The 22,626-nt window shown below is 52.7% G+C and overlaps 1 protein-coding gene across 7 annotated transcripts in view; it reads left to right on the plus strand.

Annotated features, from left to right (window-relative positions):
* Positions 1-22,626, plus strand: part of ARHGAP9 (Rho GTPase activating protein 9) — a 281,901-nt gene that overhangs the window by 124,217 nt on the left and 135,058 nt on the right. Inside the window, exon 1 of one of the 7 annotated variants that reach the window (XM_063952389.1) lies at positions 21,572-21,616. The exons of 3 other annotated variants lie outside the window; for them this stretch is intronic. Coding sequence is in view for 1 of the 4 variants with exons in the window: in XM_063952376.1 (XP_063808446.1) it covers positions 22,096-22,111 (16 nt within the window). In the remaining 3 variants the exon portion in view is untranslated. Of the gene's footprint in view, positions 1-21,571; positions 21,617-21,694; positions 21,711-21,945; positions 21,988-22,080; positions 22,112-22,626 lie in introns of those variants that run through there. 3 more of the 7 variants (XM_063952391.1, XM_063952388.1, XM_063952376.1) reach the window with 3 other exon arrangements.

The raw sequence follows: 22,626 nt of genomic DNA on the forward strand, positions 1-22,626 counted from the left end.
ATGTACACTTTTGCTTCTATTTCTATTTCTGCGCAGAAATTTTTCCTTTAGCCCAGCTGTGTTACCAATTAGGAGCAGGATCTGTTAATTTAAATTTTGGATTTCCAAAAATAGACTTGCGTTATTTATCGCCTGTTGCGCTATTTACCGCTTTGCGTTACTTATCGCGTTGCGTTAAAAATCAACTTATCGTGACTTGAGCTACGTGGGCGTAACCGGACGCTCCAGTGCGTAATATACGTTGCGTGCGTCTGCCTTTGGATTGCGTACACAAGTCTTTTGTTAGGGACACGTGTACGCAAAGCAAAGATCCACTGTAACACAATTTATACTTTTATCAATGTAGATGATCCCTGATCATCTACCGCACACCACACTGATTTTGCCTTATCTCCCAGGCAAACCTGTGTGTTTGTCTATACTTTAACTATATCACCTCTATTCTTAAACTTATGAAATAACAGCAAATCTCTTTTAGCACTTTTATCAACTATAAAACTGGCAGACAGGAGAATGATATACGAAAATGAAACGGAAATGCAGATATATATGTGTGCGTGCGTGTGTACGCAAGACAGAAAAATAAACAGTTTTAAAAGACACTAGCGTTTTGTTCTTACCTCCGGTTCCCGGATTCCTTCAGCACTCTTTTATCTAAGCGAAGCAGACGCTTATCCCGTCAGCACTACGAGACAACCTCCCGCCCTTTGCTGAGGGATAATGTCTGCTGATCTACCTAGTGCAGATATGTGAAGGACAGGACGAGCCGCCAATTGATAAAGCTAAATATTTATCATATATATATCCCTTTATGAGGTCTAAGAACACTGTACGCTATCTACGTAAGAAGTACCGTAAGGGTACGCTAGTTGCGTATCGATCGCTTAGCCGTGATCGAGACGCACAGGCGTCACGTTCACTCACGGCCAAATGATCACAGGCAGGCACGCTATTAGCTGTTGACCAGCGTAATGATTCGCTATAGCGTAGCGACGCTCGGGACCACGAGGAGATCACCAGCGATGCAGACGCTCACAATGTTAAACCTTTATATCTATACCCTTAACAATGAAATACACAGTAAACCTTAATGTAGAGACAAAGTGTAAGTGCAACCTTGTGTAACCTGATTAACTACAAAGCTGTTTGAGCGTCACCGACGCTCAGAGAATACTTAACACTATAAAGAATACACAGATACCTGGGCTTAGGGTCCGAAACCTATTATGTATTATGACTATCATACTTGCAAAAAGAATCACAGTACAAAGCATACACTACAATATAACATAAACCAACTAACCAGATAACTATGCAGGAAATACAATACAATACTATTCAAGTCTAATCAAGGAAAAATACGAGAGAACGAGAAGAGAGGGAGAGAGAGAAATGGCTCACAGTAAGACAATATGATTACGGAGAGAACTTACGCACAAGGGGAACGATCGCATGCGCCTCGATATCCAGCTCCCGATTATCAGCAATGAGAACCGTTGAAGAGAGTGAAGTTGGATATGGTCGGCCTGCTATTTATGCCCCACACACAATACAATTCAATGGTCCCTACAATCTCATTGTTCATTGGACACAGGAATTCGGCTTTGCATTATAACAAAAGGTCATAGGTTGATTCATACAGGTGGGCTGTGACTATTTCCAACTGCTCAGGTGGGAGGGAAACTGGGTTTCCCGCCGCATGGGTAATAAAGTGCAAATAAAGTAAATGTTCATAAACTTCTTATGTCCATAACTATTCGCACGAGCGATTGATCTGCTTCAAACCAACACCGGAATATTTCTAATTAAATATTCTTCCGATGGATACTAAACACCACTGTATTACTCCTATCTGACCCTTCGTATCAAACAAAGAGGGACTCCTCTGTTCATAAACATTCTATATTAACCAAACTTTCAGAATCTATCAAAGGGACCATGATCTATAAAATACATTATTTGTGAAAATGTGTAACGATTGAGTCGCACGCTACGACTACACAAACTTTACCGTAAATACGCATACCGTGCACCAGCGGGTGCACGCAACAGCGGGTATGCGCCTTCACGGGAGAGCGCACGCATGCGCAGCGCGGACCAGTGTGAGGTGCAAATATGGCAGTGTGTATAGAGATATTTTTCTGACTTTGACAATCCCAAGGTAAAATTACCTCTTGCACTAGCCAGATTTCTTTGTTTATTGGAGCCACACACTCTGAAAAATTGTCCTTTTATGTGACTGTCTGTACTTTTGCCCCATTGGTGTTGGGGTTACCCTGGTTAAGGGCCCACAATCCTCAATTTGACTGGGTCTCTGGGGAGATTCTTAGTTGGGGTACTGATTGTTTCAGGAGTTGCTTGAGCCTTCCAGTCAGGCTCTCGCAGCTAAGTTTGCCAGGATTGCCAGGGTGTTATGCAGATTTTGCGGACGTGTTCTCCAAAAAAGTTGCAGAGGTACTACCTCCCCATCGCCCCTATGACTGTGCCATTGATTTGTTGCCAAATGCTAAGCTTCCCAAGAGCAGGTTGTACTCCCTGTCACGTCCTGAGACTCAGGCTATGGCAGAGTACATTCAGGAGAACTTGGCTAAGGGATTTATCAGACCTTCACAGTCTCCAGTTGGGTCGGGGTTCTTCTTCGTGGGTAAAAAGGACGGTTCGTTGCGACCCTGCATCGACTTCAGGGAATTGAACCGTATCACGATTAAAAACTCATACCCACTGCCTCTCATTTCGGTCTTGTTTGACCAGCTTCGTACTGCCACCATTTTTTCTAAGATTGACCTACGCGGTGCGTACAATCTAATCCGAATAAGAGAGGGGGATGAATGGAAGACTGCCTTTAATACCCACTCAGGGCATTATGAATATTTGGTGATGCCTTTTGGGCTCTGTAATGCCCCTGCAGTCTTCCAGGATTTCATGAATGATGTGCTCAGGGAATATTTGGATAGATTCTTAGTTGTATACTTAGATGACATCCTAATCTTCTCCCATTCCCTGGAGGAACATCGGAAGCATGTACGCTTAGTCCTCCAGAAACTCAGAGACCACCGGCTTGGGGCGAAGCTGGAGAAGTGCGAATTTGAAGTTCAGCAAATCGCATTTCTAGGATATATTATCTCCCCAGAAGGTTTCCAAATGGAGGGTTCCAAGGTACAGGCAGTCCTGGATTGGGTGCAGCCCACTAGTTTGAAGGCGCTTCAGCGTTTCCTGGGCTTTGCAAATTTTTATAGACGATTTATCGCTGGATTTTCGTCTATAGTGGCGCCCTTGGTGGCACTCACTAAGAAAGGGGCGGATGTTGCTCACTGGTCTTGTGAGGCTAAAGCGGCTTTTGCCCGTCTCAAAAGGGCATTTGTTTCGGCCAAGGTGCTGCGACACCCAGATCCAGAGCGTCCTTTTGTGGTGGAGGTGGATGCCTCTGAGATGGGTATTGGGGCAGTGCTTTCTCAGATGGGAGTGTCTGATAATCGCCTTCATCCCTGTGCTTACTTTTCCCGTAAATTTTCGCCTGCCGAGATGAATTATGACGTGGGTAACCGGGAATTGTTGGCTATTAAGGATGCACTCGAGGAGTGGAGACACTGGCTTGAGGGGGCTAAGTTTGTGGTCTCAATTCTCACTGACCATAAGAATCTGGCATATTTAGAGTCAGCGAAGCGTCTCAATGCCAGGCAGGCACGATGGGCTTTGTTTTTTGCTCGCTTTAATTTTTTGATAACATATCGCCCTGGGTCAAAAAACATCAAGGCTGATGCGCTCTCGCGGAGTTTTGCTCCAATCCAGGAGACCACCGAGGAGCCGTTGCCCATTGTTTCCCCATCATGTATTAAAGTGGGCATTACCCAGGACCTCTTATCATTAGTCCTTAGAGCACAGGAGCAGGCTCCTCCAGACCTTCCGGTAGGTCTTTTGTTTGTGCCTCCTAGGTTAAGACAGCGAGTGTTCCTGGAATTCCATGCCAAGAAGTCGGCAGGTCACCCGGGTATTGCCAGAACTCGGGAGTTGCTATCTAGGGCGGTGTGGTGGCCCTCGGTGGCTAAGGATGTGGATCAGTGGGTTCGGGCATGTGACATCTGTGCCCGAAATAAGACTCCTAGAGGGGTTCCTGTTGGCCCATTACATCCACTCTCTATTCCATCTAAGCCATGGACCCACATTTCAATGGATTTTGTGGTGGACTTGCCCAAATCCTCGGGGATGACAGCCATCTGGGTTGTCGTTGACAGGTTTTCGAAGATGGCGCACTTCGTTCCACTGGTTGGGCTGCCATCAGCCAGACGCCTGTCTGAATTATTTATGCTGCATGTTGTGCGTCTCCACGGGTTGCCACTTGATGTGGTCTCTGACCGCGGATCCCAGTTTGTGGCCAAATTCTGGAGGGCATTTTGTTCCGATCTCCAGATTTCTGTCAGCTTGTCATCAGGCTACCATCCGCAGTCTAATGGGCAGACTGAAAGGGTGAACCAGTCCTTGGAGCAGTTCCTCAGGTGTTATGTCTCCAAGTGTCAGACTGACTGGGTTGCTCATCTGTCCATGGCGGAGTTTGCCTATAACAACGCGGCTCACTCTGCTACAGGGATCTCTCCCTTCCTTTGTGTGTATTGGCATCATCCTAAGGCCAATTCTTTTGACCCCCTGGACTCCACGCCTGGTGGTTCCTCTGTGGTTTCGGTCCTTAGAGGTATTTGGCGGAAAGTGAAGAAAGCCCTTGTGTCTGTGTCATTAGTGACCAAAAGGGTTTTTGATAAGCGGAAAAGACCCTGCAGCTTCAAATTAGGAGACTTCGTCTGGTTGTCTACCAAGAATTTGAAGTTGAGACAGCCATCTCATAAGTTAGGCCCCCGGTTCATCGGCCCTTATAAGATCACCAGGGTTATCAATCCGGTGGCATTTCAGTTAGATCTGCCCCGTTCTTTGGGTATCAATAAAACATTTCATTGTTCCCTTTTAAAACGGGCGATTAGTAATCCTTCTTCCAGTGGAAGACCTTCCCCTCTTCTGATACGTGGCCAGAGGGAGTTTGTTGTTGAAAGGATTCTTGACTCCAAGGTGGTTCGGGGTCGGCTGTCATTTTTGGTGCACTGGAAGGGGTATGGCCCGGAGGAGCGGTCGTGGGTGCGCAGTTGTGATCTTCATGCCCCCAGACTGATACGCTCTTTCTTCTCGCAGTTCCCCGATAAACCCGGTGGTAGGGGTTCTTTGACCCCTCGTCAGAGGGGGGGTACTGTTAGGGTCTCCTGCCCTGTGCTGCCACGTCGTCATGGCAACCGGGAGACAAGTGCTAGTGGAGTAACCTGAGCGCAGCTGATACTCCGGTTCGGGTCTTTTGCTGTGCAGTGGTTATAGGCTCTGTGCACGGCAGGGGATCCGGTGCTGGTTTTTGTGCTCACAGTCTGTGAGGTCTGAGTGGGGCGTGGACAGCACCTGCTTTATAAGGCCTCTTTTCAGAGTAAGCAGATGCTGCTGAATCTTTGTTGGTTAGTCAGTTCATGAAAGTTAGCCAGTACTGTGTAGCTTTGTATTTGTTTGTTGCTTACTGCAAATAGGCCTGGGGATTTGGTATTACACTCTGCCAATCCAGACCTAGCAGTAAGACTGGAGTCAGTCGTTTAGCTTGCTGGGGTTCTGTTACTACTCTGTGAACTTAGCAAGTTTGCGGCTGTATTCTAAGACTTGCCTGTCTAATCCTGTCTCACTGTGCTAGGTGTCAGGGGTCAGTTTAGTGGCAGTAAGCTAAAACCTGTGCACTGCAAGTGAGAAATAGGATTGTGGAGACTCTCCTTGTGTCTATCATTCCATCTCTGAGCAAGGAGTTTACTGCCACACCCGTTGGTAACCCTTTAGGGTTTTGCTGTTGCCCTTAGCAACAGCATTTCGGGTTCTCTACGTATTAAAACACAACATCTTGCTTTTTCTATCTGAGCAGTTCTAATACAAGGGAGATACCCAGTTCCTTAGCCTCTGGGCTTCTCTGTTCACTTTGTGTGTATTTTGTTACCCTATCACCTTCTGTGTACGTTATGTCATATTCCCCAGTTTGTCTGTGAGTCCATTTGTTTTGCATAACAGTTCAAACACCAGTACATTCCTGCAGACACTGGAGTGCATAACAGTTCTGACACCAGTACCTTCCTGCAGGCACTGGTGTGCATAACATCTGCAGACTGCGCATGCACTGCGAATGATTTGCACCTGCGTGAAGGCCAAAATGCGAACGCTTCGTGTTTGCAGCATATATGCTAATTGATCACATTTTGATTGACAGGAAGTAACCGTTTGTGGGTGGTATTATGGCATTTGTGGGGAGTGGTTGGGAAAACGCAGGCGTGTCATGGCCATTTTCGGGGCGCATATCTGATGTCATCGGCGAATGCTGTGATGAAATACATGGCACCTGGTGCGACTGCGTTCTCATTATTTTGAGTAGGCATGGGTCAGCCGCAAATGTCGATTGTGCTTGTTTTTTGTGTATGCATTGTGATTCTGCTAATGCATACGAATTGCGAACTCACTGGCGGGTGTCTTTTATCCTTTCTAGGCGGCTCTTCACATGCGATTTTTAGCATTAGCAGGTTTGTGAAAATTGCTATTTCAGCCTCAATAGCAATCCATAGTGAACTAGGCCCTTGATCTGTATGATCTGTGAAGAGGGGAGCTGTGTGGAGGCAGTGTGATCTGTGAGGAGGGGGCTGTGTGGAGGCAGTGTGATCTGTGAGGAGGGGGCTGTGTGGAGGCAGTGTGATCTGTGAGGAGGGGGGCTGTGTGGAGGCAGTGTGATCTGTGAGGAGGGGGCTGTGTGGAGGCAGTGTGATCTGTGAGGAGGGGGCTGTGTGGAGGCAGTGTGATCTGTGAGAAGGGGGGCTGTGTGGAGGTAGTGTGATCTGTGAGGAGGGGAGCTGTATTGAAGCAGTGTGATCTGTGAGGAGGGGGCTGTGTGGAGGCAGTGTGATCTGTGAGGAGGGGGGCTATGTGGAGGTAGTGTGATCTGTGAGGAGGGGAGCTGTGTGCAGGCAGCGTGATCTGTGAGGAGGAGAGCTGTGTGGAGGCAGTGTGATCTGTGAGGAGGGGAGCTGTGTAGAGGCAGTGTGATCTGTGAGGAGGGGGCTGTGTGGAGGCAGTGTGATCTGTGAGGAGGGGAGCTGTGTAGAGGCAGTGTGATCTGTGAGGAGGGGAGCTGTGTAGAGGCAGTGTGATCTGTGAGGAGGGGGCTGTGTGCAGGCAGCGTGATCTGTGAGGAGGGGAGCTGTGTGGAGGCAGTGTGATCTGTGAGGAGGGGAGCTGTGTAGAGGCAGTGTGATCTGTGAGGAGGGGGCTGTGTGGAGGCAGTGTGATCTGTGAGGAGGGGAGCTGTGTGGAGGCAGTGTGATCTGTGAGGAGGAGAGCTGTGTGGAGGCAGTGTGATCTGTGAGTAGGGGGGCTGTGTGGAGGCAGTGTGATCTGTGAGTAGAGGAGCTGTGTGGAGGCAGCGTGATCTGTGAGGAGGGGAGCTGTGTGGAGGCAGTGTGATCTGTGAGTAGAGGAGCTGTGTGGAGGCAGCGTGATCTGTGAGGAGGGGAGCTGTGTGGAGGCAGTGTGTGTGATCTGTGAGGAGGGGGCTGTGTGGAGGCAGTGTGATCTGTGAGGACGGGGCTGTGTGGAGGCAGTGTGATCTGTGAGGAGGGGAGCTGTGTGGAGGCATTGTGATCTGTGAGTAGAGGAGCTGTGTGGAGGCAGCGTGATCTGTGAGGAGGGGAGCTGTGTGGAGGCAGTGTGATCTGTGAGGAGGGGGCTGTGTGGAGGCAGTGTGATCTGTGAGGAGGGAAGCTGTGTGGAGGCACTGTTCTGTGAGGAGGGGAGCTGTGTTGAAGCAGTGTGATCTGTGAGGAGGGGAGCCGTGTGGAGGCAGTGTGATCTGTGAGGAGGGGGCTGTGTGGAGGCAGTGTTCTGTGAGGAGGGCACTGTGTGGAGGCAGTGTGATCTGTGAGGGGGGGGGGGGCTGTGTGGTGGCAGTGTGATCTGTGAGGAGAGGACTGTGTGGTGGCAGTGTGATCTGTGAGGAGGGGACTGTGTGGAGGCAGTGTGATCTGTGAGGAGGGGAGCTGTGTGGAGGCAGCGTGATCTGTGAGGAGGGGGCTGTGTGAAGGCAGCGTGATCTGTGAGGAGGGGAGCTGTGTGGGGGCAGTGTGATCTGTGAGGAGGGGGCTGTGTGGAGGCAGTGTGATCTGTGAGGAGGGGGAGCTGTGTGGAGGCAGTGTGACCTGTGAGGAGGGGAGCTGTGTTGAAGCAGTGTGATCTGTGAGGATGATTTGCACCTGCGTGAAGGCCAAAATGCGAACGCTTCGTGTTTGCAGCATATGTGCTAATTGATCGCATTTTGATTGACAGGAAGTGACCGTTTGTGGGTGGTATTATGGCGTTTGTGGGGAGTGGTTGGGAAAACGCAGGCGTGTCATGGCCATTTTCGGGGCGCATATCTGATGTCATCGGCGAATGCTGTGATGAAATACATGGCACCTGGTGCGACTGCGTTCTCATTATTTTGAGTAGGCATGGGTCAGCCGCAAATGTCGATTGTGCTTGTTTTTTGTGTATGCATTGTGATTCTGCTAATGCATACGATTTGCGAACTCACTGGCGGGCGTCTTTTATCCTTTCTAGGCGGCTCTTCACATGCGATTTTTAGCATTAGCAGGTTTGTGAAAATTGCTATTTCAGCCTCAATAGCAATCCATAGTGAACTAGGCCCTTGATCTGTGTGATTTGTGAGGAGGGGGGCTGTGTGGAGGCAGCGTGATCTGTGAGGAGGGGAGCTGTGTGGAGGCAGTGTGATCTGTGAGGAGGACTGTGTGGTGGCAGTGTGATCTGTGAGGGGGGGGGGGTGTGGAGGCAGTGTGAGCTGTGAGGAGGGGGCTGTGTGGAGGCAGTGTGATCTGTGAGGAGGACTGTGTGGTGGCAGTGTGATCTGTGAGGAGGACTGTGTGGTGGCAGTGTGATCTGTAAGGGGGGGGCTGTGTGGAGGCAGTGTGATCTGTGAGGAGGGGAGCTGTGTGGAGGCAGCGTGATCTGTGAGGAGGAGAGCTGTGTGGAGGCAGCGTGATCTGTGAGGAGGGGAGCTGTGTGGAGGCAGTGTGATCTGTGAGGAGGGGAGCTGTGTAGAGGCAGTGTGATCTGTGAGGAGGGGGCTGTGTGGAGGCAGTGTGATCTGTGAGGAGGGGAGCTGTGTGGAGGCAGTGTGATCTGTGAGGAGGGGAGCTGTGTGGAGGCAGTGTGATCTGTGAGTAGGGGGGCTGTGTGGAGGCAGTGTGATCTGTGAGGAGGGGAGCTGTGTTGAAGCAGTGTGATCTGTGAGGAGGGGGCTGTGTGGAGGCAGTGTTCTGTGAGGAGGGGGCTGTATGGAAGCAGTGTGATCTGTGAGGAGGGGGCTGTGTGGAGGCAGTGTTCTGTGAGGAGGGGAGCTGTGTTGAAGCAGTGTGATCTGTGAGGAGGGGGCTGTGTGGAGGCAGTGTTCTGTGAGGAGGCGGCTGTGTGGAGGCAGTGTGATCTGTGAGGATGGGGCTGTGTGGAGGCAGTGTGATCTGTGAGAAGGGGGCTGTGTGGAGGCAGTGTGATCTGTGAGTAGAGGAGCTGTGTGGAGGCAGCGTGATCTGTGAGGAGGGGAGCTGTGTGGAGGCAGTGTGATCTGTGAGTAGAGGAGCTGTGTGGAGGCAGCGTGATCTGTAAGGAGGGGAGCTGTGTGGAGGCAGTGTGTGTGATCTGTGAGGAGGGGGCTGTGTGGAGGCAGTGTGATCTGTGAGGAGGGGGCTGTGTGGAGGCAGTATCTGTGAGGAGGGGAGCTGTGTGGAGGCAGTGTGATCTGTGAGTAGAGGAGCTGTGTGGAGGCAGCGTGATCTGTGAGGAGGGGAGCTGTGTGGAGGCAGTGTGATCTGTGAGGAGGGGGCTGTGTGGAGGCAGTGTGATCTGTGAGGAGGGAAGCTGTGTGGAGGCACTGTTCTGTGAGGAGGGGAGCTGTGTTGAAGCAGTGTGATCTGTGAGGAGGGGAGCCGTGTGGAGGCAGTGTGATCTGTGAGGAGGGGGCTGTGTGGAGGCAGTGTTCTGTGAGGAGGGCACTGTGTGGAGGCAGTGTGATCTGTGAGGGGGGGGGCTGTGTGGTGGCAGTGTGATCTGTGAGGAGAGGACTGTGTGGTGGCAGTGTGATCTGTGAGGAGGGGACTGTGTGGAGGCAGTGTGATCTGTGAGGAGGGGAGCTGTGTGGAGGCAGCGTGATCTGTGAGGAGGGGGCTGTGTGAAGGCAGCGTGATCTGTGAGGAGGGGAGCTGTGTGGAGGCAGTGTGATCTGTGAGGAGTGGGCTGTGTGGAGGCAGTGTGATCTGTGAGGAGGGGAGCTGTGTGGAGGCAGTGTGATCTGTGAGGAGGGGAGCTGTGTTGAAGCAGTGTGATCTGTGAGGATGATTTGCACCTGCGTGAAGGCCAAAATGCGAACGCATCGTGTTTGCAGCATATGTGCTAATTGATCGCATTTTGATTGACAGGAAGTGACCGTTTGTGGGTGGTATTATGGCGTTTGTGGGGAGTGGTTGGGAAAACGCAGGCGTGTCATGGCCATTTTCGGGGCGCATATCTGATGTCATCGGCGAATGCTGTGATGAAATACATGGCACCTGGTGCGACTGCGTTCTCATTATTTTGAGTAGGCATGGGTCAGCCGCAAATGTCGATTGTGCTTGTTTTTTGTGTATGCATTGTGATTCTGCTAATGCATACGATTTGCGAACTCACTGGCGGGCGTCTTTTATCCTTTCTAGGCGGCTCTTCACATGCGATTTTTAGCATTAGCAGGTTTGTGAAAATTGCTATTTCAGCCTCAATAGCAATCCATAGTGAACTAGGCCCTTGATCTGTATGATCTGTGAGAAGGGGAGCTGTGTGGAGGCAGTGTGATCTGTGAGGAGGGGAGCTGTGTGGAGGCAGTGTGATCTGTGAGGAGTGGGCTGTGTGGAGGCAGTGTGATCTGTGAGAAGGGGAGCTGTGTGGAGGCAGTGTGATCTGTGAGGAGGGGAGCTGTGTGGAGGCAGTGTGATCTGTGAGGAGGGGGCTGTGTGGAGGCAGTGTGATCTGTGAGGAGGGGGGCTGTGTGGAGGCAGTGTGATCTCTGAGGAGGGGAGCTGTGTAGAGGCAGTGTGATCTGTGAGGAGGGGGCTGTGTGCAGGCAGCGTGATCTGTGAGGAGGAGAGCTGTGTGGAGGCAGCGTGATCTGTGAGGAGGGGAGCTGTGTGGAGGCAGTGTGATCTGTGAGGAGGGGAGCTGTGTAGAGGCAGTGTGATCTGTGAGGAGGGGGCTGTGTGGAGGCAGTGTGATCTGTGAGGAGGGGAGCTGTGTGGAGGCAGTGTGATCTGTGAGGAGGGGAGCTGTGTGGAGGCAGTGTGATCTGTGAGTAGGGGGGCTGTGTGGAGGCAGTGTGATCTGTAAGGAGGGGAGCTGTGTTGAAGCAGTGTGATCTGTGAGGAGGGGGCTGTGTGGAGGCAGTGTTCTGTGAGGAGGGGGCTGTGTGGAAGCAGTGTGATCTGTGAGGAGGGGGCTGTGTGGAGGCAGTGTTCTGTGAGGAGGGGAGCTGTGTTGAAGCAGTGTGATCTGTGAGGAGGGGGCTGTGTGGAGGCAGTGTTCTGTGAGGAGGGGGCTGTGTGGAAGCAGTGTGATCTGTGAGGAGGGGGCTGTGTGGAGGCAGTGTTCTGTGAGGAGGGGGCTGTGTAGAGGCAGTGTGATCTGTGAGGAGGGGGCTGTGTGGAGGCAGTGTGATCTGTGAGGAGGGGAGCTGTGTGGAGGCAGTGTGATCTGTGAGGAGGGGAGCTGTGTGGAGGCAGTGTGATCTGTGAGTAGGGGGGCTGTGTGGAGGCAGTGTGATCTGTAAGGAGGGGAGCTGTGTTGAAGCAGTGTGATCTGTGAGGAGGGGGCTGTGTGGAGGCAGTGTTCTGTGAGGAGGGGGCTGTGTGGAAGCAGTGTGATCTGTGAGGAGGGGGCTGTGTGGAGGCAGTGTTCTGTGAGGAGGGGAGCTGTGTGGAGGCAGCGTGATCTGTGAGGAGGGGAGCTGTGTGGAGGCAGTGTGATCTGTGAGGAGGGGGCTGTGTGGAGGCAGTGTGATCTGTGAGGAGGGAAGCTGTGTGGAGGCACTGTTCTGTGAGGAGGGGAGCTGTGTTGAAGCAGTGTGATCTGTGAGGAGGGGAGCCGTGTGGAGGCAGTGTGATCTGTGAGGAGGGGGCTGTGTGGAGGCAGTGTTCTGTGAGGAGGGCACTGTGTGGAGGCAGTGTGATCTGTGAGGGGGGGGGGCTGTGTGGTGGCAGTGTGATCTGTGAGGAGAGGACTGTGTGGTGGCAGTGTGATCTGTGAGGAGGGGACTGTGTGGAGGCAGTGTGATCTGTGAGGAGGGGAGCTGTGTGGAGGCAGCGTGATCTGTGAGGAGGGGGCTGTGTGAAGGCAGCGTGATCTGTGAGGAGGGGAGCTGTGTGGAGGCAGTGTGATCTGTGAGGAGTGGGCTGTGTGGAGGCAGTGTGATCTGTGAGGAGTGGAGCTGTGTGGAGGCAGTGTGATCTGTGAGGAGGGGAGCTGTGTTGAAGCAGTGTGATCTGTGAGGATGATTTGCACCTGCGTGAAGGCCAAAATGCGAACGCTTCGTGTTTGCAGCATATGTGCTAATTGATCGCATTTTGATTGACAGGAAGTGACCGTTTGTGGGTGGTATTATGGCGTTTGTGGGGAGTGGTTGGGAAAACGCAGGCGTGTCATGGCCATTTTCGGGGCGCATATCTGATGTCATCGGCGAATGCTGTGATGAAATACATGGCACCTGGTGCGACTGCGTTCTCATTATTTTGAGTAGGCATGGGTCAGCCGCAAATGTCGATTGTGCTTGTTTTTTGTGTATGCATTGTGATTCTGCTAATGCATACGATTTGCGAACTCACTGGCGGGCGTCTTTTATCCTTTCTAGGCGGCTCTTCACATGCGATTTTTAGCATTAGCAGGTTTGTGAAAATTGCTATTTCAGCCTCAATAGCAATCCATAGTGAACTAGGCCCTTGATCTGTATGATCTGTGAGAAGGGGAGCTGTGTGGAGGCAGTGTGATCTGTGAGGAGGGGAGCTGTGTGGAGGCAGTGTGATCTGTGAGGAGGGGGCTGTGTGGAGGCAGTGTGATCTGTGAGGAGGGGGGCTGTGTGGAGGCAGTGTGATCTGTGAGGAGGGGAGCTGTGTAGAGGCAGTGTGATCTGTGAGGAGGGGGCTGTGTGCAGGCAGCGTGATCTGTGAGGAGGAGAGCTGTGTGGAGGCAGCGTGATCTGTGAGGAGGGGAGCTGTGTGGAGGCAGTGTGATCTGTGAGGAGGGGAGCTGTGTAGAGGCAGTGTGATCTGTGAGGAGGGGGCTGTGTGGAGGCAGTGTGATCTGTGAGGAGGGGAGCTGTGTGGAGGCAGTGTGATCTGTGAGGAGGGGAGCTGTGTGGAGGCAGTGTGATCTGTGAGTAGGGGGGCTGTGTGGAGGCAGTGTGATCTGTAAGGAGGGGAGCTGTGTTGAAGCAGTGTGATCTGTGAGGAGGGGGCTGTGTGGAGGCAGTGTTCTGTGAGGAGGGGGCTGTGTGGAAGCAGTGTGATCTGTGAGGAGGGGGCTGTGTGGAGGCAGTGTTCTGTGAGGAGGGGAGCTGTGTTGAAGCAGTGTGATCTGTGAGGAGGGGGCTGTGTGGAGGCAGTGTTCTGTGAGGAGGGGGCTGTGTGGAAGCAGTGTGATCTGTGAGGAGGGGGCTGTGTGGAGGCAGTGTTCTGTGAGGAGGGGGCTGTGTAGAGGCAGTGTGATCTGTGAGGAGGGGGCTGTGTGGAGGCAGTGTGATCTGTGAGGAGGGGAGCTGTGTGGAGGCAGTGTGATCTGTGAGGAGGGGAGCTGTGTGGAGGCAGTGTGATCTGTGAGTAGGGGGGCTGTGTGGAGGCAGTGTGATCTGTAAGGAGGGGAGCTGTGTTGAAGCAGTGTGATCTGTGAGGAGGGGGCTGTGTGGAGGCAGTGTTCTGTGAGGAGGGGGCTGTGTGGAAGCAGTGTGATCTGTGAGGAGGGGGCTGTGTGGAGGCAGTGTTCTGTGAGGAGGGGAGCTGTGTGGAGGCAGCGTGATCTGTGAGGAGGGGAGCTGTGTGGAGGCAGTGTGATCTGTGAGGAGGGGGCTGTGTGGAGGCAGTGTGATCTGTGAGGAGGGAAGCTGTGTGGAGGCACTGTTCTGTGAGGAGGGGAGCTGTGTTGAAGCAGTGTGATCTGTGAGGAGGGGAGCCGTGTGGAGGCAGTGTGATCTGTGAGGAGGGGGCTGTGTGGAGGCAGTGTTCTGTGAGGAGGGCACTGTGTGGAGGCAGTGTGATCTGTGAGGGGGGGGGCTGTGTGGTGGCAGTGTGATCTGTGAGGAGAGGACTGTGTGGTGGCAGTGTGATCTGTGAGGAGTGGGCTGTGTGGAGGCAGTGTGATCTGTGAGGAGGGGAGCTGTGTGGAGGCAGCGTGATCTGTGAGGAGGGGGCTGTGTGAAGGCAGCGTGATCTGTGAGGAGGGGAGCTGTGTGGAGGCAGTGTGATCTGTGAGGAGTGGGCTGTGTGGAGGCAGTGTGATCTGTGAGGAGGGGAGCTGTGTGGAGGCAGTGTGATCTGTGAGGAGGGGAGCTGTGTTGAAGCAGTGTGATCTGTGAGGATGATTTGCACCTGCGTGAAGGCCAAAATGCGAACGCTTCGTGTTTGCAGCATATGTGCTAATTGATCGCATTTTGATTGACAGGAAGTGACCGTTTGTGGGTGGTATTATGGCGTTTGTGGGGAGTGGTTGGGAAAACGCAGGCGTGTCATGGCCATTTTCGGGGCGCATATCTGATGTCATCGGCGAATGCTGTGATGAAATACATGGCACCTGGTGCGACTGCGTTCTCATTATTTTGAGTAGGCATGGGTCAGCCGCAAATGTCGATTGTGCTTGTTTTTTGTGTATGCATTGTGATTCTGCTAATGCATACGATTTGCGAACTCACTGGCGGGCGTCTTTTATCCTTTCTAGGCGGCTCTTCACATGCGATTTTTAGCATTAGCAGGTTTGTGAAAATTGCTATTTCAGCCTCAATAGCAATCCATAGTGAACTAGGCCCTTGATCTGTATGATCTGTGAGAAGGGGAGCTGTGTGGAGGCAGTGTGATCTGTGAGGAGGGGAGCTGTGTGGAGGCAGTGTGATCTGTGAGGAGGGGGCTGTGTGGAGGCAGTGTGATCTGTGAGGAGGGGGGCTGTGTGGAGGCAGTGTGATCTGTGAGGAGGGGAGCTGTGTAGAGGCAGTGTGATCTGTGAGGAGGGGGCTGTGTGCAGGCAGCGTGATCTGTGAGGAGGAGAGCTGTGTGGAGGCAGCGTGATCTGTGAGGAGGGGAGCTGTGTGGAGGCAGTGTGATCTGTGAGGAGGGGAGCTGTGTAGAGGCAGTGTGATCTGTGAGGAGGGGGCTGTGTGGAGGCAGTGTGATCTGTGAGGAGGGGAGCTGTGTGGAGGCAGTGTGATCTGTGAGGAGGGGAGCTGTGTGGAGGCAGTGTGATCTGTGAGTAGGGGGGCTGTGTGGAGGCAGTGTGATCTGTAAGGAGGGGAGCTGTGTTGAAGCAGTGTGATCTGTGAGGAGGGGGCTGTGTGGAGGCAGTGTTCTGTGAGGAGGGGGCTGTGTGGAAGCAGTGTGATCTGTGAGGAGGGGGCTGTGTGGAGGCAGTGTTCTGTGAGGAGGGGAGCTGTGTTGAAGCAGTGTGATCTGTGAGGAGGGGGCTGTGTGGAGGCAGTGTTCTGTGAGGAGGGGGCTGTGTGGAAGCAGTGTGATCTGTGAGGAGGGGGCTGTGTGGAGGCAGTGTTCTGTGAGGAGGGGGCTGTGTAGAGGCAGTGTGATCTGTGAGGAGGGGGCTGTGTGGAGGCAGTGTGATCTGTGAGGAGGGGAGCTGTGTGGAGGCAGTGTGATCTGTGAGGAGGGGAGCTGTGTGGAGGCAGTGTGATCTGTGAGTAGGGGGGCTGTGTGGAGGCAGTGTGATCTGTAAGGAGGGGAGCTGTGTTGAAGCAGTGTGATCTGTGAGGAGGGGGCTGTGTGGAGGCAGTGTTCTGTGAGGAGGGGGCTGTGTGGAAGCAGTGTGATCTGTGAGGAGGGGGCTGTGTGGAGGCAGTGTTCTGTGAGGAGGGGAGCTGTGTTGAAGCAGTGTGATCTGTGAGGAGGGGGCTGTGTGGAGGCAGTGTTCTGTGAGGAGGGGGCTGTGTAGAGGCAGTGTGATCTGTGAGGATGGGGCTGTGTGGAGGCAGTGTGATCTGTGAGAAGGGGGGCTGTGTGGAGGCAGTGTGATCTGTGAGTAGAGGAGCTGTGTGGAGGCAGCGTGATCTGTGAGGAGGGGAGCTGTGTGGAGGCAGTGTGATCTGTGAGGAGAGGAGCTGTGTGGAGGCAGCGTGATCTGTGAGGAGGGGAGCTGTGTGGAGGCAGTGTGTGTGATCTGTGAGGAGGGGGCTGTGTGGAGGCAGTGTGATCTGTGAGGAGGGGGCTGTGTGGAGGCAGTGTGATCTGTGAGGAGGGGAGCTGTGTGTAGGCAGTGTGATCTGTGAGGAGGGGGCTGTGTGGAGGCAGTGTGATCTGTGAGGAGGGAAGCTGTGTGGAGGCACTGTTCTGTGAGGAGGGGAGCTGTGTTGAAGCAGTGTGATCTGTGAGGAGGGGAGCTGTGTGGAGGCAGTGTGATCTGTGAGGAGGGGGCTGTGTGGAGGCAGTGTTCTGTGAGGAGGGCACTGTGTGGAGGCAGTGTGATCTGTGAGGGGGGGGGCTGTGTGGTGGCAGTGTGATCTGTGAGGAGAGGACTGTGTGGTGGCAGTGTGATCTGTGAGGAGGGGACTGTGTGGAGGCAGTGTGATCTGTGAGGAGGGGAGCTGTGTGGAGGCAGCGTGATCTGTGAGGAGGGGGCTGTGTGAAGGCAGCGTGATCTGTGAGGAGGGGAGCTGTGTGGAGGCAGTGTGATCTGTGAGGAGGGGGCTGTGTGGAGGCAGTGTGATCTGTGAGGAGGGGAGCTGTGTGGAGGCAGTGTGATCTGTGAGGAGGGGAGCTGTGTTGAAGCAGTGTGATCTGTGAGGATGATTTGCACCTGCGTGAAGGCCAAAATGCGAACGCTTCGTGTTTGCAGCATATGTGCTAATTGATCGCATTTTGATTGACAGGAAGTGACCGTTTGTGGGTGGTATTATGGCGTTTGTGGGGAGTGGTTGGGAAAACGCAGGCGTGTCATGGCCATTTTCGGGGCGCATATCTGATGTCATCGGTGAATGCTGTGATGAAATACATGGCACCTGGTGCGACTGCGTTCTCATTATTTTGAGTAGGCATGGGTCAGCCGCAAATGTCGATTGTGCTTGTTTTTTGTGTATGCATTGTGATTCTGCTAATGCATACGATTTGCGAACTCACTGGCGGGCGTCTTTTATCCTTTCTAGGCGGATCTTCACATGCGATTTTTAGCATTAGCAGGTTTGTGAAAATTGCTATTTCAGCCTCAATAGCAATCCATAGTGAACTAGGCCCTTGATCTGTATGATCTGTGAGAAGGGGAGCTGTGTGGAGGCAGTGTGATCTGTGAGGAGGGGAGCTGTGTGGAGGCAGTGTGATCTGTGAGGAGGGGGCTGTGTGGAGGCAGTGTGATCTGTGAGGAGGGGGGCTGTGTGGAGGCAGTGTGATCTGTGAGGAGGGGAGCTGTGTAGAGGCAGTGTGATCTGTGAGGAGGGGGCTGTGTGCAGGCAGCGTGATCTGTGAGGAGGAGAGCTGTGTGGAGGCAGCGTGATCTGTGAGGAGGGGAGCTGTGTGGAGGCAGTGTGATCTGTGAGGAGGGGAGCTGTGTAGAGGCAGTGTGATCTGTGAGGAGGGGGCTGTGTGGAGGCAGTGTGATCTGTGAGGAGGGGAGCTGTGTGGAGGCAGTGTGATCTGTGAGGAGGGGAGCTGTGTGGAGGCAGTGTGATCTGTGAGGAGGGGGCTGTGTGGAGGCAGTGTGATCTGTGAGGAGGGGAGCTGTGTGGAGGCAGTGTGATCTGTGAGGAGGGGAGCTGTGTGGAGGCAGTGTGATCTGTGAGTAGGGGGGCTGTGTGGAGGCAGTGTGATCTGTAAGGAGGGGAGCTGTGTTGAAGCAGTGTGATCTGTGAGGAGGGGGCTGTGTGGAGGCAGTGTTCTGTGAGGAGGGGGCTGTGTGGAAGCAGTGTGATCTGTGAGGAGGGGGCTGTGTGGAGGCAGTGTTCTGTGAGGAGGGGAGCTGTGTTGAAGCAGTGTGATCTGTGAGGAGGGGGCTGTGTGGAGGCAGTGTTCTGTGAGGAGGGGGCTGTGTGGAAGCAGTGTGATCTGTGAGGAGGGGGCTGTGTGGAGGCAGTGTTCTGTGAGGAGGGGGCTGTGTAGAGGCAGTGTGATCTGTGAGGAGGGGGCTGTGTGGAGGCAGTGTGATCTGTGAGGAGGGGAGCTGTGTGGAGGCAGTGTGATCTGTGAGGAGGGGAGCTGTGTGGAGGCAGTGTGATCTGTGAGTAGGGGGGCTGTGTGGAGGCAGTGTGATCTGTAAGGAGGGGAGCTGTGTTGAAGCAGTGTGATCTGTGAGGAGGGGGCTGTGTGGAGGCAGTGTTCTGTGAGGAGGGGGCTGTGTGGAAGCAGTGTGATCTGTGAGGAGGGGGCTGTGTGGAGGCAGTGTTCTGTGAGGAGGGGAGCTGTGTTGAAGCAGTGTGATCTGTGAGGAGGGGGCTGTGTGGAGGCAGTGTTCTGTGAGGAGGGGGCTGTGTAGAGGCAGTGTGATCTGTGAGGATGGGGCTGTGTGGAGGCAGTGTGATCTGTGAGAAGGGGGGCTGTGTGGAGGCAGTGTGATCTGTGAGTAGAGGAGCTGTGTGGAGGCAGCGTGATCTGTGAGGAGGGGAGCTGTGTGGAGGCAGTGTGATCTGTGAGGAGAGGAGCTGTGTGGAGGCAGCGTGATCTGTGAGGAGGGGAGCTGTGTGGAGGCAGTGTGTGTGATCTGTGAGGAGGGGGCTGTGTGGAGGCAGTGTGATCTGTGAGGAGGGGGCTGTGTGGAGGCAGTGTGATCTGTGAGGAGGGGAGCTGTGTGTAGGCAGTGTGATCTGTGAGGAGGGGGCTGTGTGGAGGCAGTGTGATCTGTGAGGAGGGAAGCTGTGTGGAGGCACTGTTCTGTGAGGAGGGGAGCTGTGTTGAAGCAGTGTGATCTGTGAGGAGGGGAGCTGTGTGGAGGCAGTGTGATCTGTGAGGAGGGGGCTGTGTGGAGGCAGTGTTCTGTGAGGAGGGCACTGTGTGGAGGCAGTGTGATCTGTGAGGGGGGGGGCTGTGTGGTGGCAGTGTGATCTGTGAGGAGAGGACTGTGTGGTGGCAGTGTGATCTGTGAGGAGGGGACTGTGTGGAGGCAGTGTGATCTGTGAGGAGGGGAGCTGTGTGGAGGCAGCGTGATCTGTGAGGAGGGGGCTGTGTGAAGGCAGCGTGATCTGTGAGGAGGGGAGCTGTGTGGAGGCAGTGTGATCTGTGAGGAGGGGGCTGTGTGGAGGCAGTGTGATCTGTGAGGAGGGGAGCTGTGTGGAGGCAGTGTGATCTGTGAGGAGGGGAGCTGTGTTGAAGCAGTGTGATCTGTGAGGATGATTTGCACCTGCGTGAAGGCCAAAATGCGAACGCTTCGTGTTTGCAGCATATGTGCTAATTGATCGCATTTTGATTGACAGGAAGTGACCGTTTGTGGGTGGTATTATGGCGTTTGTGGGGAGTGGTTGGGAAAACGCAGGCGTGTCATGGCCATTTTCGGGGCGCATATCCGATGTCATCGGCGAATGCTGTGGTGAAATACATGGCACCTGGTGCGACTGCGTTCTCATTATTTTGAGTAGGCATGGGTCAGCCGCAAATGTCGATTGTGCTTGTTTTTTGTATATGCATTGTAATTCTGCTAATGCATACGATTTGCGAACTCACTGGCGGGCGTCTTTTATCCTTTCTAGGCGGCTCTTCACATGCGATTTTTAGCATTAGCAGGTTTGTGAACATTGCTATTTCAGCCTCAATAGCAATCCATAGTGAACTAGGCCCTTGATCTGTATGATCTGTGAGGAGGGGAGCTGTGTGGAGGCAGTGTGATCTGTGAGGAGGGGAGCTGTGTGGAGGCAGTGTGATCTGTGAGGAGGGGAGCTGTGTGGAGGCAGTGTGATCTGTGAGGAGTGGGCTGTGTGGTGGCAGTGTGATCTGTGAGGAGGGGAGCTGTGTGGAGGCAGTGTGATCTGTGAGGAGGGGGGCTGTGTGCAGGCAGCGTGATCTGTGAGGAGGAGAGCTGTGTGGAGGCAGCGTGATTTGTGAGGAGGGGGGCTGTGTGGAGGCAGTGTGACCTGTTAGGAGGACTGTGTGGAGGCAGTGTGATCTGTGAGGAGGACTGTGTGGTGGCAGTGTGATCTGTGAGGGGGGGGGCTGTGTGGAGGCAGTGTGAGCTGTGAGGAGGGGGCTGTGTGGAGGCAGTGTGATCTGTGAGGAGGACTGTGTGGTGGCAGTGTGATCTGTGAGGAGGACTGTGTGGTGGCAGTGTGATCTGTGAGGAGGACTGTGTGGTGGCAGTGTGATCTGTGAGGGGGGGGGGGCTGTGTGGAGGCAGTGTGATCTGTGAGGAGGACTGTGTGGTGGCAGTGTGATCTGTGAGGAGGGGACTGTGTGGAGGCAGTGTGATCTGTGAGGAGAGGACTGTGTGGAGGCAGTGTGATCTGTGAGGAGGACTGTGTGGTGGCAGTGTGATCTGTGAGGAGGGGACTGTGTGGAGGCAGTGTGATCTGTGAGGAGAGGACTGTGTGGAGGCAGTGTGATCTGTGAGGAGAGGACTGTGTGGAGGCAGTGTGATCTGTGAGGAGGGGAGCTGTGTGGGGTATGGATCATGAGATCTACATAACAAAGGTCTACAGTCTTAAAGTCAATCACTATTGGTCGACATGCATTAGGTTGACAGGGTCAAAAGGTCAACACATGAAATGCTGACCTGACAAAAGTTCAACAGTAGGTAAGGTCGACACAACATTTTTACATATTTTATGTCATTTTTAATTCAAAGCACGTGGAACCCCAATTAGTGTACTGCTTCGCTTGCCATGCTTCGGGCAAGTTTACTATTCCCAATCGTAGTCCACGTGGATGATGAAGTATAAAAAAGTTTATTAAACGGCTAAAAAATAAACACACCAAAAAGCTGTGTCGACCATGTGTGTCTCAACCTTTTGTACCTTATGACCACGAGCACTGTCGACCGTTTACATGTCAACCTACTGCATGTCGACCATTGGTGGCTGACCAAATGACTGATGATCTTTACGTGGTCGGCCTAAAGCCCGGATGCCAAGGCTGTGATTGCTGCCTATTACTCTGCTGCTTGCAGAGGGAATGGGCTGTATATAGGGCATACTTGCCTACCTGGCCCTCTCCATGAGGGAGAAAATGCTCTGTTCCTGGACTTTCCTGGTAATGTATGATTGCCATCACCTGTGGTGAGCTAGTTAATTGATAAGAAAGGCGTTTCACCACAGGTGATGGCAATCATACATTACCAGGAAAGTCCAGGAACAGGGCATTTTCTCCCTCATGGAGAGGGTCAGGTAGGCAAGTATGATATAGGGTGGTATGTACAGTATATCTGGCTTTAATACTAGCAAGTGCCTCAACAGCTACTGACCTTACTGCATGTCACTGGTGTGTACCCAGCTTTACGAAGCGAAAAATGGCTGTGTTTCCCTCATCAACTGGACCTTTGCACTTTGGTGTAAATTTAAGGCATACTTGCCTACCTGACCCTCTCCATGAGGGAGAAAATGCTCTGTTCCTGGACTTTCCTGGTAATGTATGATTGCCATCTTCTGTGGTGAGCTAGTTAATTGATAATAAAGGTGTTTCACCACAGGTGATGGCAATCATACATTACCAGGAAAGTCCAGGAACAGAGCATTTTCTCCCTCATGGAGAGGATCAGGTAGGCAAGTATGATTTAACGTCACTTGCAAGTCTCACAGCAGGAGCAATGCTAATTTCACAGTACGCCTTTGTCTACTTTATACAGGTTGAGTATCCCTTATCCAAAATGCTTGGGACCAGAGGTATGTTGGATATGGGATTTTTCCGTATTTTGGAATAATTGCATACCATAATGGGATATCATGGTGATGGGACCTAAATCTAAGCACAGAATGCATTTATGTTTCATATACACCTTATACACACAGCCTAAAGGTAATTTTAGCCAATATTTTTTATAACTTTGTGCATTAAACAAAGTGTGTCTACATTCACACAATTCATTTATGTTTCATATACACCTTATACACACAGCCTGAAGGTCATTTAATACAATATTTTTAATAACTTTGTGTATTAAACAAAGTTTGTGTACATTGAGCCATTAAAAAACAAAGGTTTCCACTATCTCACTCAAAAAAGTCCGTATTTCGGAATATTCCGTAATTCGGAATATTTGGATATGGGATACTCAACCTGTACTTCATAATTAGGCTTACCATACTATCCCTTTAAAACGGGACACTCATGAATTACACAAGTTCTGAGGCTGATTAAAACCAGGTGAAATGCCGGCTTGCGTTAAGCCAGCTACAGA

Source organism: Pseudophryne corroboree, chromosome 2 (genome assembly GCF_028390025.1).
Source record: "Pseudophryne corroboree isolate aPseCor3 chromosome 2, aPseCor3.hap2, whole genome shotgun sequence".
NCBI classification, from domain to species: Eukaryota; Metazoa; Chordata; class Amphibia; order Anura; family Myobatrachidae; genus Pseudophryne; species Pseudophryne corroboree.